At 40.1% G+C, this 17,762-nt stretch overlaps 1 protein-coding gene across 4 annotated transcripts in view; it reads right to left on the bottom strand.

Annotated features, from left to right (window-relative positions):
* The window catches only part of BBS9 (Bardet-Biedl syndrome 9), a 649,391-nt gene that overhangs the window by 590,780 nt on the left and 40,849 nt on the right, over positions 1-17,762 (bottom strand). For all 4 annotated transcript variants that reach the window (XM_073549956.1, XM_073549955.1, XM_073549957.1 and 1 more), the window contains exon 4: positions 12,508-12,658. In XM_073549956.1, the coding sequence (XP_073406057.1) occupies positions 12,508-12,658 (151 nt within the window). The remainder of the gene's footprint in view (positions 1-12,507; positions 12,659-17,762) is intronic.

The raw sequence follows: 17,762 nt of genomic DNA, 5'->3' as shown, positions 1-17,762 counted from the left end.
CTTTTAGGTATATTTTTGAGTACAATGTAAATTGTTCTTTTAGTCTACAAACTTCTGACAACATGTCTCCGAATTTCCAAGTAATACATTTTGTATTTTTTTTCTGACAAAGAAAATGGTCAAAATTCAAAAAAAACAAAACAAAACAGTGCTTTCAGATCTCAAATAATGCAAAGAAAACAAGTTCATAATCATTTAGAAACAACAATACTAATGTTTTGTAAACGAAAAATACCAGTAAGAAAACAACAAATGCCCATGCTACAAGGCAACTCAGTTGAGTTGCCTTGTAGCATGGGCATTTGTTGTTTTCTTACTGGTATTTTTCGTTTACAATTGATTATTTCTGTGTTTTTCACAGCATTCAAAGCCAGTTCAAATATGGATTATAAAGCCCGTGAACAGACGTGGCTGACACAGTTGAATGATGTTTTCTGTGATGATCCAGGGGTCTTGCCAATGGGAAATGGTAGAGACAAACAGCACATTTTTAATAAATTAAAAGATGTTTTGAATAAACGTATGAGGACCTGGTGGAACCGGGCCTTTTTAAACAAGTATCTTGAGAAGGGATTAATACCCAGAGGTCTTAGGGTTCAAGTGTTTCCCTCATTTGAGGTTGATGACCTCGTCTTTCGCCAAAGATGGGAAGATTTGGCTACAACATGCTCCAGGGGATTCATGGAGCTGCTGGTATCCAATAATCAGATTACTTTGGAAAATCTGGATAAAGATATTGTGGAACTGCAAAATCAATTAAAACAGGATTTGTCAAGTGAGGCTTTGGTTAGGTTTAATACTGAACTTGAAAATGAATTTGTCAAATGGGAGAAAAATATTTGTGAAAACAAATCAAAGAAATTCCAACGGGATATGAGTGATCAACAATCTAACATGGTATACAGATGGAATAGAAAACCATATTATGTCCGAGGATCCTCTCGTGCCAGATCTGCCTCTACTGTATCGGTAACATCAAGTGAAGGATCTAATCGATCACATCCAAAATATTATGACTTACGTAATTCCGGTTTTAACCGTGAAAGACAAGCTACTAAACGTAAAACTCCTCAAGTTAATCAGCAAAAGAAAAAAGAAAAGAAGGGTCTGGAGGTAATCAATTTGTCCAGTCATAGTCTTTCTAATGACCAGCTGGAAATATTGGAGAAAGGTTTATCATTCTCTCCAACTAATAATTTTGATCTCTTTACAGCTACAAAAGACTTACACCTCTTCTCAAGGAAACTAATTTTGAAAAAATTACATGAAAAAGATATTCATATGCCAGCAATAGAGAATACAGAACGTGAGGCGCTTATGGCACTTGAGGATCTTCTGGAAGAACAATCTTCAGGTACAAAAAATATTTTCCCTCAAAATTGTTATCCTAGATCGACTAAGTTTCCCCCCTTGTCTCTGTGTCCGGCGGTGGAGGTCTTTACAAAAATGGTATTACAGGACTTCCAAAACATATCTAGCAGACGCAGATGTGACAACTTGACGTCTAAACAAAGATTTGCTCTTGAAAAATTAAGGACATATGACGATATTGTTATAAAACCAGCAGACAAGGGGGGAAACATAGTCCTGTGGCCCAAGGATCTTTATGAGAGAGAGGCACTCAGACATTTGAAAGATAAACAAACATATCATAAATTGGACTGTAATCCCATTGACAAATTCAAACATGAATTAGAAGTTATTTTAATAAATGCGTTTGAGAAGGGAATAATACCCAAGAAAATTTTGGATGGACTTCTAACTAAAAAACCAAAAGTTCCGACTCTGTACTTTATCCCCAAAATACATAAAAATCCCATTGACCCTCCTGGCCTTCCGATTGTCTCGGGGGTGGGGGGTTTAAGCGATCCTATCTGCAAGTTCATTGACTTCTATTTGAAACCTCTTGTGGAGTCACTCCCTCCTATGCCCGGGACACATCGGACGTCCTATGTAGGATCAATGGGATTCAATTGGAGGAAGATATGTGGTTGGTGGTTGCTGATGTAGAGTCTCTTTACACATGCATTCGGCATGATGATGGCTTACGGGCGGTTCGCTTCTTCTTGGATGCAAGCAACTGGGATGATGCTATCTGTGATCTTGTTGTTGAATTGTTGACATTCATTTTGACAAAAAATTTTTTTGTCTTCAAGGATGCTTTTTATCTGCAGCAACGCGGCACTGCCATGGGCGCGGCCTGCGCGCCTTCTTTCGACAACCTCTTCCTGGGTTTCTGGGAAAGGGAGGTTTTTGGTGGGGGAGGTGCGCGGGTTGTTGACCATGTGCAGTGCTGGTTGCGCTATATTGATGATTTATTCATCATATGGCAAGGATCAGAGGATATGTTGCATAAATTTATGCAGCAATTGAATGTTAATGAATATAATATCAAATTGACTTACCAAATGAGCAGGGTGGCTGTGGACTTCCTGGACATAAAGATTGAGGTGGATGAGAATCGTTATTTGCAGACTGATGTGTACAGGAAGCCCACAGCTGTCAACTCTCTGCTTCATGCGGATTCCAGTCATCCCTATTCCACAATAAATGCCATCCCGGTGGGTCAGCACCTGAGAATGAAGCGTATCTGCTCTTCAACTGCCAGATTTGAGTTGCAAGCGGAGGATTTGAAATCTAGATTTAAAGCAAGGGGATACAGCAACAGATCCATTAGGAGAGGATATGAAAGGGCTAAATATCAATCAAGAGAGAATCTGTTATGCCCACGGACTAAGATGAATAAAGATAAAGATACTGTCCGTTTCATATCCACATATAATGGAGAATGGGTCTCAATGAGAAATTGTTTACAAAAGCATTGGGACATCCTCCTAACGGATCCAATTCTATCTAAATATTTGACTAAGTATCCATCCATGACTTCCAGACGTAGTAGAAATTTAAAAGATTTGCTTGTATCAAGCCATTATGTTCCAACACCTAAGCAAAATATCTTTGGTTCACGTGGTTTACCCAGGGGATGCTTCCCGTGTGGCAACTGCATAGCTTGCAGTAATATCTGTCGTATAACTGAATTTGCGTCGTCAGATGGCAAAAAGATTTTTTCTATTAATTCTCATATTACCTGTGGAACTACCCAGGTGATATATTACGCAAGATGCAGTTGCCCTAAAGTATACATAGGAATGACATCCAGACGCCTGGGCACACGAACGCGAGAACATGTACGTGATATAATTGCGGCTGAAAGTACCACAGATATAGCACAATTAAAAACTTTACCGCGTCATTTTTTGCAATTCCACAAATGTGATCCCAGATCTCTCTCGGTGCGGGGGATCGATCATGTCCAATGTGGAATTAGAGGAGGCGATATTCAACGCCTCCTTGCACAAAGAGAGTGTAAGTGGATTACAATATTGGACACTATGACCCCTAGGGGTCTCAATGAGACTCATGGATTTTCTTCCTTCTTATAAAGATAAATACTTTATAAAAATACATATTCTTTATCTTACCCTGTCCGAGGTACATTATCTCTACCTGTTACTGTTGGTTTTTATACTAATTTTCTATCTTGGTTGTTTTTATTTTAGTTGATGGTGTGCGATGGGTTTGTGCTCGTTTGCCTCAGCAATATTTTTGATAATATCTTCTTATTAGTGAGCAATAAAGATGAAAAGAAGAAAAATGAAACTTGAAATGAAGAAAGAAATAATGAAGATAGTGGGGATTATTACTCCTTGGGAAGGGATTTATCTAAAGATATAACAAAGTCCTCACTAATATTTCACCTTGGATTTTTTATGTAATTTTGTAACATGAAAATTGTTACATTGTTAAGAATGTTTCAAGTGTAATAAGAGAAATAAATATATATATAGTTCTATTATTGCTCAAATGTTTATATCATTATTATTGCTTTGAGTATATGTACGCATAAAAGTCTTTTTTATATATTGTATGCATGATTGATAATATGTATTTTTCAATTGTTATGAGAAAGCATATGGTATGAACAGCATATATTGTGCATATGTCATATTATAATTTGTCATTTTGCTTCACTTATGCTTAAATTTATTCACGTACACTTAATTATGCATATTTATATATAATAAATAAATTTAGATTTTACTTTCATCACGGCACTATATATATATTTTCTTATATATTATATATTATTTTTTATTGAGTTTGTCACTATTTTATATTTATTATTTTTATTCACAAAGTTCCATCACATTTACCCTCGGTACAACGCCGCAAGTGTGTGACGCGAATGGGTGCTTGGTACCAGCCCCATCATGTGACCACTCTGTGTAAGCTGAGACCGAGGCTTGGATGTTGTGGATAGCACACGTTTGTGTTCCATGTCAGCGCACTTTTTTCACCTCACGCTTTAGTCACATGACCGGATTCATTTGTCATAAAAGCCCGACCGAGATCGGGATTAGACCACGCCCCCTGAGGAAGCGACATCGTGAAACGCGCGTCGGGGTATCTGACCAAGATCCACACGGGACTCCATATACACCACTATGGGTAATTATTTGGTACTTATTTCATTACACTTTTTCTCTTTACCGGGCACTGGACTTTAATGGCTCTTTTGTGTCTCCATGTGAAGTGCTTATTTGGCGGTAAAAGAATTATGAGCTCTAGGGTATTTATTATTATTTAAATCCCTATTAATGGATAACATGTGCGGCTAAATATATTATAACTCTTTTTAAATTATCTTCTTTTTTTGAATATTACATGTGTTATTCATACTTTGGGTTCCGCCTTTCTTGGTCATTTTATTGACCCATGGATTTAGTCACATGACATTGATTTATGCCCATGTATGTTGTTTAATATATAATGTTTGTACTACAAATATTTATTAAAGTTTAATCTTTTGATAAATATAATGATTTTCATTGCATTTTTGGCTACAAATACTCGTTGTTCCTCCTGTACTATAATACTAATGTTTTAACTCAGGAAGAGTTCAGAAATCAATATTTTGTGGAATAACCATCATTTTTAATCACAGCTTTCATGCGTCTTGCCATGCTTGCCACTAGTCTTTCACACTGCTTATGGCGCAAAAATGTAAGCAGTTCTTCTTTGTTTGATGGCTTGTGACTATCCATCATCCTCTTGATTACATTAGAGGTTTTCAATGGGGTTCAGGTCTGGAGAATGGGCTGCCCATGACAGGGTTTTGATGTGGTGGTCTTAATTTTTGCCAGAGCTGTATACCGTAATTTATTTTTTGCTTTGTTTTTTTGTGTTTCTTTGATGTCTAGGTTCCACAATGTGAGGAAGCCAACCCCATCATTGACAATGACCAACTGATTCCTCTTGTGCAAGAGCGAGCAGCGTTGTGGGACACCCATGATCGTCAGCATTCTGACTTAGTAGTGATTCGACGACTCTGGGAAGAAGTGGCCAGATCACTGATGGCTGATTGCAACCATGGATTTCGTAAGTATTGCAATGTGGTCTGATGCGGCAGTGAACCTGTAAATGTAGGTGCATTGTTTTACAATTTATTTTTATATTTTTTCCCCTTCACAGTGAAGAGAGTAAAAGTCAGTTGGCATTCGATGAAGGATCGCTTCAAAAAGGATATGATAGAGGAGATTCGTGTTTGAAGTGATGCTGCTCCAAAGGTCACGAAATACAAATACCATCGCATGCTGGCTTTCCTGAGACCTGTGGTTGCTCATCAAACGTGAGTATCTTTGTGTTGTATTCCATGGTATAACATCTGAATTGTTCAGTTCTACAGGATATGTTGGCGCTTTAAAATTTTTTATTTTTTTTTTTAGTAATGTTTTTAATTTATTTTCCACACAGGACCTGGATGGTCCTCAGCGATTTGGCATGCGTTTGGGCTAGCAGATTATATGGTGCCCACAGAAACGCTAATGTGAACCCAGCCTAATAGCCTGTTTCCACAGCAGGCCGCAGATAAGGATGTGCAGTGAATGCTAGGTAGCTACCATTAAGGCCCTTTTACATTTAGCGATGCACCAGCGATCCAACCAGCGATCCGACCCGGTCAGGATCACTGGTGCATCGCTAAATGATCGCTAGTGAGCTTTCATACAGAAAGATCTCACAGCGATGCAGCAGCGACGCAGCGCACGATACTTACCATTCACACACAGCGATCCTGCGTCCTCCCGCCCGCCTCCACGCGTCGCTGGACGTCACAGCAGGAAGTCCCAGCAGGAAGCGCCCGACGAGAAATGGAGCCGGACATTCTCGCGCGATCAGCGATGAGCAGCGGGGGAGCCGGTCGCTGGTAAGTATCACACATAGCGATATCGCTAGCAATATCGCTATAACGTCACAAAACCAGTGACGTTATAGCGATATTGCTAGCGATATCGCTTAGTGTAAAACCCCCTTTATTCTCAGCACTGTGAGATCTGTTTATAGAGGAAGATTGCCCATCGATAGCAATGAGCTTCTGCACTGCCCAAAAGATAAGTTCACCCAATAAACACGCATTTCGCTCCTTCTTCAGGTGTCTGACAGCCTGTTTACACTAAATGATTATCATGAACGATAATATCTAAGTGCACATGCAGCTTTACTCCAGTTTTTGTTTTTTTCACATACATCAGGTTAATAAAAACTACAGAAACCTGTCAGGTTCCAGTAGTCAGTTAGGATCCATGTAACAGTGCTGATTATCGGTGAACACAAATTGATAAGAACACTTGTTCCGAATTATACAGCCATGGAAATCTACCGTGATCATTCAAGGAAGCAAAATACTGGCTTCAAAGACATTGTTAGGCCTCATTCACACGCCTGTGGTGCACATATGTGCTGTATCCATTTTCTTCAGTGATTCAACACGTACCCATTACTATCTATGCATCTGCTTATAAGTCCGCGATTTTCATGGACCATGTGTCAGCGCAAAACATAAGAACACATCGATTTTTTTTCCTGGCAGAACGGATGAGAAGGGCCAATATAAGTGCAGGGGTCCATGAAAAATATGTACAGCACACAGATGACATCAGTATGTTGTCATGTTTAACACTGGGAAACTCTGTAAATTATTTCTTTATGCATCAATGAAAAACACCGATGGTAAACACGTACACTCAGAGGACACACCGATGGTAAACACGTACACTCAGAGGACACACCGATGGTAAACACGTACACTCAGAGGACACACCGATGGTAAACACGTACACTCAGAGGACACACCGATGGTAAACACGTACACTCAGATGGCACACCGAAGGTAAACACGTACACTCAGATGGCACACCGAAGGTAAACACGTACACTCAGATGGCACACCGAAGGTAAACACGTACACTCAGATGGCACACCGAAGGTAAACACGTACACTCAGATGGCACACCGAAGGTAAACACGTACACTCAGATGGCACACCGAAGGTAAACACGTACACTCAGATGGCACACCGAAGGTAAACACGTACACTCAGATGGCACACCGAAGGTAAACACGTACACTCAGATGGCACACCGATGGTAAACACGTACACTCAGATGGCACACCGATGGTAAACACGTACACTCAGAGGACACACCGATGGTAAACACATACACTCAGAGGACACACCGATGGTAAACACGTACACTCAGATGGCACACCGAAGGTAAACACGTACACTCAGATGGCACACCGAAGGTAAACACGTACACTCAGAGGACACACCGATGGTAAACACGTACACTCAGATGGCACACCGAAGGTAAACACGTACACTCAGATGGCACACCAAAGGTAAACACGTACACTCAGATGGCACACCGAAGGTAAACACGTACACTCAGATGGCACACCGAAGGTAAACACGTACACTCAGATGGCACACCGATGGTAAACACGTACACTCAGATGGCACACCGATGGTAAACACGTACACTCAGATGGCACACCGATGGTAAACACGTACACTCAGATGGCACACCGATGGTAAACACGTACACTCAGATGGCACACCGATGGTAAACACGTACACACAGATGGCACACCGATGGTAAACACGTACACTCAGATGGCACACCGATGGTAAACACGTACACTCAGATGGCACACCGAAGGTAAACACGTACACTCAGATGGCACACCGACGGTAAACACGTACACTCAGATGGCACACCGACGGTAAACACGTACATTCAGATGGCACACCGACGGTAAACATGTACACTCAGATGGCACACCGACGGTAAACACGTACACTCAGATGGCACACCAACGGTAAACACGTACACTCAGATGGCACACCGACGGTAAACACGTACACTCAGATGGCACATCGATGGTAAACACGTACAGTCAGATGGCACACTGACGGTAAACATGTACACTCAGATGACACACTGATGGTAAAAACGTACACTCAGATGACACACTGACATACAACACTGATGGCATGGTACAATTTTTTCACGTACGTGTTTACACAATGACATGTGAATTAGGCCTTAGCAGCAGAGCAACCTACACTACCGTTCAAAAGTTTAGGGTCACTTACAAATTTCCTTATTTTTGAAAGAAAAGCACAGTTTTTTCTAATGAAGCTAACATTAAATGATTCAGAAATACACTCTATACATTGTTAATGTGGTAAATGACTATTGTAGCTGCAAACGTCTGGTTTGTAATGCAATATCTTCATAGGTGTATAGAGGCCAATTTCCAACAACTATCACTCCAGTGATCTTATGGCACTTTGAGTTTTCTAACTGTGTAAGAAGGCTAATGGATGGTTAGAATACCCTTGAAAACCCTTGTGCAAGTATGTTAGCACAGCTGAAACCAGTTTGGCTGATTAGAGAAGCTATAAACCTGACCTTCCTTTGAGCTAGTTGAGAATCTGGAGCATTACATTTGTTGGTTCCACTAAACTCTCAAAATGGCGAGAAAAAAAGAAGTTTCATGTGAAACACGACAATCTATTCTTGTTCTTAGAAATAAAGGCTATTCCATGCGAGAAATTGCCAAGAAACTGAAGATTTCCTACAACGGTGTGTACTAGTCCCCTCAGAGGAGAGCACAAACAGGCTATAACCAGAGTAGAAAGAGAAGTGGGAGGCATCGCTGCACAACTGAGCAACAAGACAAGGACATTAGAGTCTGTAGTTTGAGAAATCGACGCCTCACAGGTCCTCAACTGGCATCTTCATTAAATAGTAAACGCAAAACGCCAGTGTCAACGTCTACAGTATAGAGTCGACTCCGGGATGCTGGCCTTCAGGGCAGAGTGGCAAAGAAAAAGCCATATCTGAGACTGGCTAATAAAAGGAAAATATTAATTTGGGCAAAAGAACACAGACATTGGTCAGAGGAAGACTGGAAAAAAGTGTTATGGACAGACGAATCCAAGTTTGAGGTGCTTGGATCACACAGAAGAAAATTTGTGAGACGTAGAATAACTGAAAAGATGCTGGAAGAGTGCCTGATGCCATCTGTCAAGCAAGTGGAGGTAATTTGATGGTCGGGTTGCTTTGGTGCTGGTAAACTGCGAGATTTCTACAAGGTAAAAGAGATTTTGAATAAGGAAGGCTATCATTGCATTTTGCAATGCCATGCCATATCCTGTGGACAGCACTTGATTGGAGCCAATTTCATCCTACAACAGGACAATGACTCAAAGCACACCTCCAAATTATGCAAGAACTATTTAGGGAAGAAGCAGGCAGGCAGCTGGTATTCTATCTGTAAGGCCTCTTTCACACTTCCGTTTTTGACAATCAGTCAAGATCCGCCAATTTTGAAAAAAAAACGGATCCGTTTCTTCCCCATTGACTTTCATTATTGGCGGATCCTGACTGATTGCCGTCCGTTGCATCCGTTTTTTTTGAGGATCCGCCAGGATGCTAGTGTCCAGCGGATCCTCCAGACACTGAATTAACCCCAAATTCTGTCTGGGTGCCGGACAAAAAAAATTCTCATTCTCTCTCTCTCTCTCTCTCTCTCTCTCAACGGATCCGCTTTTTTGCCTTTTTGGCGGATTGTAACTGATGCAAATAACTGAAGTGTGAAAAAGGCCTAAAGGAGTGGCCAGCGCAGTCACCAGATCTCAACCCTATTGAGCTGTTGTGGGAGCAGCTTGACCGTATGGTACCCAAAAAGTGCCTATCAAGCCAAACCAACTTGTGGGAGAGGCTTCTGGAAGCATGGGGTGAAATTTCTCCAGATTACCTCAGAAAATTAACTGCTGGAATGCCAAAGGTCTGCAATGCTGTAATTGCTGCAAAGGGAGCATTCTCTGACAAAAGCAAAGTTCAAAGGAGAAAATTATTATTTCAAAGAAAAATCTTTTTTTTTTTAACCTTGTCAATGTCTGGACTAGATGTTAAATTCATTTGGCAACTCATTTTCATGGAAAACACAAATTTGTCTGAGTGACCCCAAACTTTTGAACGATAGTGTATGTATGTTCCCATCAGGATTCATTGGCCTTTGCAAGCAGGTCAGTAAACAAATGTCGACTGATGCTCAATGACAGGCCGAAATAAGCCCCTCTCTCAACTAGACTATTAATATCCATAATCCCATTATGATTAAAGCTTTATCTAAAACACTAATATGGTACTAGCAGAATTATTCTGCTTTAATGCAAATACAATTTGAGAAGGCTTTCACCATTTTATCAATATAAGGCAGATTTTACACATCCATGTATCATTCTCCGAGTGTGGACCCTCATGTACAAACTTGCTGTAATTCTCCTGATCCGAACTCAACCACCTCATAAGTATATATCATCCATGTTCAGACTGCATGCGATGGTCTGCACCGATCCATGATACATGAATGTGTTAAACCAGCCTAAAATTCAGAAGAAGGTTTATCTTCCAAACATATGGTTAGAAGAAAAATAATGACTTACCAAATAGCTATAAATTGTATTTGAAAAATACGGTACAATTTTACTATCCATAAATTGCATCCAAACCATATAGTAAATAACTGATCAGCAAAATTAGAAATGAATTTTCAGTTATTATCTACAATTAATCCTGTCAGGTCTGAAGTGACAGTCTTTTAAATGATCTGCTTGTGAGGTAAGAGGCTTAGGGCTGAATCTTCTTAATGTGACTTGAAAACAAGGAAACTACAATGGAGACTGCTGTATATTCAGTCCTTTCTCACATACTCAGAAATATGTATGTATCATAGGTTTTATATTAAAGACATCAACTACAAGAATGTCAGCGCAAAAACTTAACTATTAGTCAATATTAACTATAATTTATACTCCTGTTCCAAACCCCTGATGATGCCATGAGAATGGTGAAACTTGCCAAGGTTATTAAACTTAGTGAAGGTGTATGTACATTTATTTATAGGCTAATTCCAAGCCCCCAAATTTCTAATCAGATACACTAAGCACACTGCTAGCTGGCACCATATGAATGTACTGTTGAGGCCTGATTCAGACAGCAACGTTTAGGATTAGTATTACTGCTGTAAATCCTCATCTACCAATATGAACTAACAACATCATAGGTCCCAATTATACTATTAGTTTAGGTAATAAAAGTAAGGATGTGATTTTTCAACCTAACTGTTAAATGATGACCCGTAGAAGCGCAACTCCAGCGCAAAACCTCCGTCGTCTCCTACTCTTCCGCTCCCATTGTCCCGCCGAATTTTACCAGTGAGTGCCATCCGCTTTTTTCTCATTTGGATCATGACCGTTAAATGAGCCTGCATTACAGCCATCTGAGTAAGGCCTAAATCACTTACAGGGGCACTAGCAGGTAGGAAGCTAATTGAGAATGGCTTTAGAGGTCTGTTAGCGAAACAGTAAGGTACTAGTGAGATTATATATACCATATTAGGAATCTTAGTCTATATATTTTAATTCCACTCCCCTTGCTTTCCCTTATTTCTTGCTATTTTGGCTTTAATATACAGTTCAGTGCCAGCCACATTGTCAGGGGTTAGACACAAGTCCGAACCGGACAGTTACACACCCTAATAGGCTCACCTGAGCGATAAATCGCCAACAAAGGTCCAATGCCTAGGCTGGAAAATATCACAATGAAAAGCAGGGCACTGACGTGGTCTTCATCTTACAAGATAACCGCTTTTGAACACAAACAATCAGAGGCCAGTGACTTACAGAACTCAGTACCGGGTCTGTTTGGCAACCCAGAGAAGATGTACTAGACTGTTCTGTGAGCTTTTATTCATGACGTTCTTCCCGAATGCTCTCTACTCTTCATAAAACAGAATATTCATTAATCCACCACCTACCAGGTGTAAACCTTCCATGCCTCCTAAGGGAGAATGCATTTATATACACTTATACCAGAGTGGTGATTGTTTTCCAAAAACTCCCCAATGCATGTGTGCTGATAGCAAAACGAAGGGACAAAAACTTATTGCTATGCAAATGTTACCTAGCTAGCTGACGTGACCAAGAAACAAATACATGAGTACACATCACAAGGAAGCTGTAGAAACATAGAAACATCACAATTCTAGCGGAATCACCGACGGCGGTATGGACTTAAACCACATCATACTTACGAAACAAACTTGCCCACTTCTACTTGGAGAACTGGATCGCGTAGCTGAACCTCAAGTAACAAATCTTCAGCCTGAACCCCATCACCGGCTTTCGATGGATGAGGAGAGAAAATGCGAAGGAATCCGCTGTAACTACCAACAATGATTTTGTCTGGAGAAACAAAAGAGTTGACACAAAAGTAATGAAGCACTGGAAACATATGCTTAATAAGAAAAAAAACAATATCATGCACTAGTAAACGATGCAAGCTATGATGAGATTTGAGGACATTTTTTGCTGTTGACCACCCATATTATTATCACGCCCCTGAGGAAGCGAGTGATGCGAAACGCGAGTTGGTGAAGTGGTGCGGTGCGTTTCTGGATATTTATATGGGCAATCACCTTCTGTCATATATCTCCTTTGGCTAGTATAAATGTGATACTACTCTTTAAATTAGTCTATTCTAAAACGGAATGCAAATAAGATCCACTATGTGTGTGAATACCTTTATATGTTGGTGAGATATATGAACAAATAGAGTGCTGCTTCTGTGGACATATTATTGTTTAACATACATGTTGATGAGATATAAGTAGTACTATACCTATAAGAATTGATAAGGTTATAATTTATGTATGTCTGGGATTATTGGAGATAATATTTATATGTAGAAATAAGCAGATATATATCAACTTACCTCTGGAAGTCTGAAACAGTTAATGCACTATTCTGACTGATGCAAAATTCTGACATTTACCATTTAAATATAAAATTGTAAAAATGTATAATAAATAATTCCCATTATGGTAAGTAGCACAAGCATAACACTGTATATCTTATATTGAGAGACATTATTGTGTAGCACCACTGTCACCACTGGTTTTCCCCCATAAACAAATTTTTTTAACTTCATTATTTGATTTTAATTTATTTACATGAAGGATTATCACTATATTGAGATTTTTGGGACTCCTTTTACTCCTGTTTTGTATATATAATGGAGTGGCCAAGCGAATACATTTTCAAACATGAAAATCTGCAGCCGATCAGTGGCCGCCAATTAGCTTCAGGATTCACAAGACGTCCCTGCTGGATGCTGATGGCAGAAGATTGGTGGTGGCTGTATTATACGGCAGGGAAGAGCAGAGAGTAACGCCAGACCGGGAAGTATCTGAGAGTCAGAGACAGCCAGACACCCACAGGAGAAGGCAGAAGCAGGGTTTTACCAATCATTCTATACCCAGCGCTCATGTGAGGGCTGCGTACGACATGTAGTTGCTGGTACTGCTTCTTTTGGTCTTGGCAGTCATATGGTTGCTGGATGACAGATCAGAAGATCATGGTGCTGGGTTTAGCTTAAAAACGTACAATATTAAAAAAACGATAAACAATAATAAAATGAACCCTGCCTAACCATTAGTAAAACTGATGAAACGCTGAGTATAAAAACTGGCACAAGGACCAATCGCTGATGAAACTCTGATAAAAAAAATGCTGATGAAACTGGGACCTATTTTTGAGTATTAAAAAAATCATTGAGGTCTGAATGAGAACTTAGTCTGAAGTTTCTATGGTTACTGACGTACAATTATCAGTATTTCATAAGTTCTTAAACTTTTTATTTAAATACATCAAGTTTATGCAAATCTACAGCCTCGTCCATCATTTTTCAAAGCTACTGTAATTATCCCTGACATACTAAATATCAGCTTCTGGGTCAAATAATGGCTGATGACAACCCATTCTTAGCTAATCAGTGCTCGGACTTTATCACAATTTCTGTGGGTTTTTTGTCCAGCCGCTGTTTGAGGATTGACTATAGGATTGAGATCTGTGGAGTTTCCTGCCATGGACCAAAAATTTCAAAGTTATGGTCACTGAGCTACTTAATTACTACTTTTGACTTGTGACTTGGTGCTCCATCATGCTGGAAAAAGCATTGTTCATCACTAAATTGCTCCTCGATCGTTGGGAGAAATTACTCATGGTGGATAAATAGATTGTGAGTGAGCCCACTCCCTAGGATGAGCAGAAACGCTACTCATGCATGGTCTCAACATTCTTTACTGGTGGCATGACACAGGACCTAAGGGAGTGCTCAACTATACTTCTCTAAAAGTCCCCAGATTTTAACTCCTTTCTGCCATTGGACGTACTATCCCGTCCAGGTGCCCTGGGACTTACTGCCCATGGACGGGAAACTACGTCATGGGCGATCAGCCACTCTCACGGGGGGGAGCGCGGCTGATCGTGGCCAGGTGTCAGCTGATTCTCACAGCTGACACCAGGCACTAAGTGCCAGGAGCGGTCACAGACTGCTCCTGGGTACTTTAACCCCAGGAACACTGCGATCAAACATGATCGCAGCGTTCCGGAGCAGGCAGAGGCGCAGACAGCCCCTCTGAATTGGGATCGGGAAACCCCGAGGCATGACGCAGGGTCCAAATCGCTGCCATGGAGACCCGATGTCATTATGATGACATCCAGGTCTCCAGACCTATTGGACTTCCTGTCATGCGCAGTGCATGTCAGGAAGTCTCTCAGGTCAGTGTAATAGAAACTGCAGCACTGACAGCTTCTATAGCATGCAGATCTGCATGCTATTGAAGCGATCAGCCTGCACAAAATGAGTGTCCCATAGTGGGACAAAGTGTAAAAATAAGAATTAAATTTTAAAAAAAAAAAATACAATAATTGTAAAATATTTTTAAAAATAATAAATAATAAAAAAAACAATATTTATTCCATCAATAAATAAATATTTGAATTAAAAAAAAATCTAAACAATAAAAGTACACATATTTAGTATTGCAGCGTTCTTAACGACCCGACCTATAAAACGGTCCCACTAGTTAACCCCTTTAGTGAACACCATTAAAAAAAAGCAAAAAAAAGCAAAAAAACAATGCTTTATCATCATATCGCCGAACAAAAAGTGGAATAACATGCGATCAAAAAGACGGATATAAATAATGTGGTAGCGCAGAAAACATCATCTTGTCCCGCAAAAAACAAGCTGCCATATAGCTCCATCACCGAAAAAAAAAAAAGTTAGAGCTCTCAGAATAAAGTGAAGCAAAAATAATTACTTTTATATAGAATAGTTTTATTGTATAAAAGCGCCAAAACATAAAAAAATGATATAAATGAGGTATCGCTTCATCGTACTGACCCGAAGAATAAAACTGCTTTATCAATTTTACCACACGTGGAATGTTATTAACGCCTCCCCCCCAAAAGAAATTAAATTGCTGTTTTTTGTTCATTCTGTCTTCCAAAAATCGGAATAAAAAGAGATTAAAAAAAAAAGGTCATGTGCCCGAAAATGGTACCAATAAAAATGTCAACTCGTCCTGCAAAAAACAAGACCTCACATGACTCTGTGGGCCAAAATATGAAAAAATTATAGCTCTCATGATATCTTGAGGCAAAAACTACTTTTTCCAATAAAAAGCGTCTTTTAGTGTGCGACAGCTGCCAAACATAAAACCCTGCTATAAATAGTAAATCAAACCCCCCTTTAGCACCCCCTTAGTTAGGGAAAAAATAAGAAAATAAAAAAATGTATTTATTTCCATTTTCCCATTAGGGTTTGGGTTGGGGCAAAAGTTAGGGTTGGGGCTGAAGTTAGGGTTGGGGCTGAAGTTAGGGTTGGGGCTGAAGTTAGGGTTGGGGCTGAAGTTAGGGTTGGGGCTGAAGTTAGGGTTGGGGCTGAAGTTAGGGTTGGGGCTGAAGTTAGGGTTGGGGCTGAAGTTAGGTTTACGGTTATGGTTGGGATTAGGGTTAGGATTGGGATTAGGGGTGTGTTACGGTTAAATTTGTGGTTAGGGTTAAGGTTAGGGTTGGGATTAGGATTAGGGGTGTGTTGGGGTTAGGGTTGGAGTTAGACATGCGTCTGTTCTCAATTCTAGCCAAGTCTGCATTGAAAAAGTCAAACAGTGCTCCTTCCCTTCCAAGCTCTGCCATGCGCCCAAACAGTGGTTTACCCCCACATATGGGGTATCAGCATACTCAGGACAAATTGCACAACAACGTTTGGGGTCCAATTTCTCCTGCTACCCTTGGGAAATTAAAAAATTGGGGGCGAAAATAAATCATTTTTGTGAAAAAAATATGATTTTTTATTTTTACGGCTCTACATTATAAACTTCTATGAAGCACTTGGGGGTTTAAAGCAGGGCTGTGGATTCGGTAAGCCAAACCTGTGACTCAGACTCCTCAATTTCCCTTACACCGACTCCAACTCTGACTCCACGACTACGACTCCCACATATATTGCTTATATTTAAGTGAAAAATTTATTGTAGTGCAATGTGAACATCAGACATTTAATCATTTCTATGATCCAATAATCAAGATATTTAGATAGAACATAATATCTATTTATTGGAATACAACTTTAGAACACAAAAAATTGTAATAAATTGTAAATATGTAATACACTGTATACATGCACATGACCAAAGTTTGGACACACCTTCTCATTCAAAGAATTTTCTTTATTTTCATGACTATGAAAATTGTAGATTCATTCTGAAGGCATCAAAACAATGAATTAACACATGTGGAATTATATAATTAAAGTGTGGAACAACTGAAAATATGTCTTCTAGATTCTTCAAAGTAGCCACCTTTTGCTTTGATTACTGCTTTGCACACTCTTGGCATTCTCTTGATGAGCTTCAAGTGGTAGTCACCAGAAATGGTCTTGAAACAGTCTTGAAGGAGTTCCCAGAGATGCTTAGCACTTGATGGCCCTTTTGCCTTCACTCTGCGGTCCAGCTCACCCCAAACCATCTCGATTGGGTTCAGATCTGATGACTGTGGAGGCCAGGTCATCTTGCGTAGCACCCCATCACTCTCCTTCTTGGTCAAATAGCCCTTACACAGCCTGGAGGTGTGTTTGAGGCCATTGTCCTGTTGAAAAATAAATGATGGTCCAACTAAACACAAACCGGATGGAATAGCATGCCGCTGCAAGATGTTGTGGAAGCCATGCTGGTTCAGTATGCCTTCAACTTTGAATAAATCCCCAACAGTGTCACCAGCAAAGCACCCTCAGACCTCCTCCTCCATGCTTCACGGTGGGAACCAGGCATGTAGAGTCCATCCGTTCACCTTTTCTGCGTCGCACAAAGACATGGTGGTTGGAACCAAAGATCTCAAATTTGGACTCATCAGACCAAAGCACAGATTTCCACTGATCTAATGTCCATTCCTTGTGTTCTCTAGCCCAAACAAGTCTCTTCTGCTTGTTGCCTGTCCTTAGCAG

The sequence above is a fragment of the Dendrobates tinctorius genome, unplaced genomic scaffold (genome assembly GCF_039654945.1).
Source record: "Dendrobates tinctorius isolate UK_male_01 unplaced genomic scaffold, ASM3965494v1 ptg000162l, whole genome shotgun sequence".
NCBI lineage: Eukaryota > Metazoa > Chordata > Amphibia > Anura > Dendrobatidae > Dendrobates > Dendrobates tinctorius.
The sequence above is the reverse complement of the archived record's forward strand: the minus strand, read 5'-3'. Positions and strand labels throughout refer to the sequence as shown.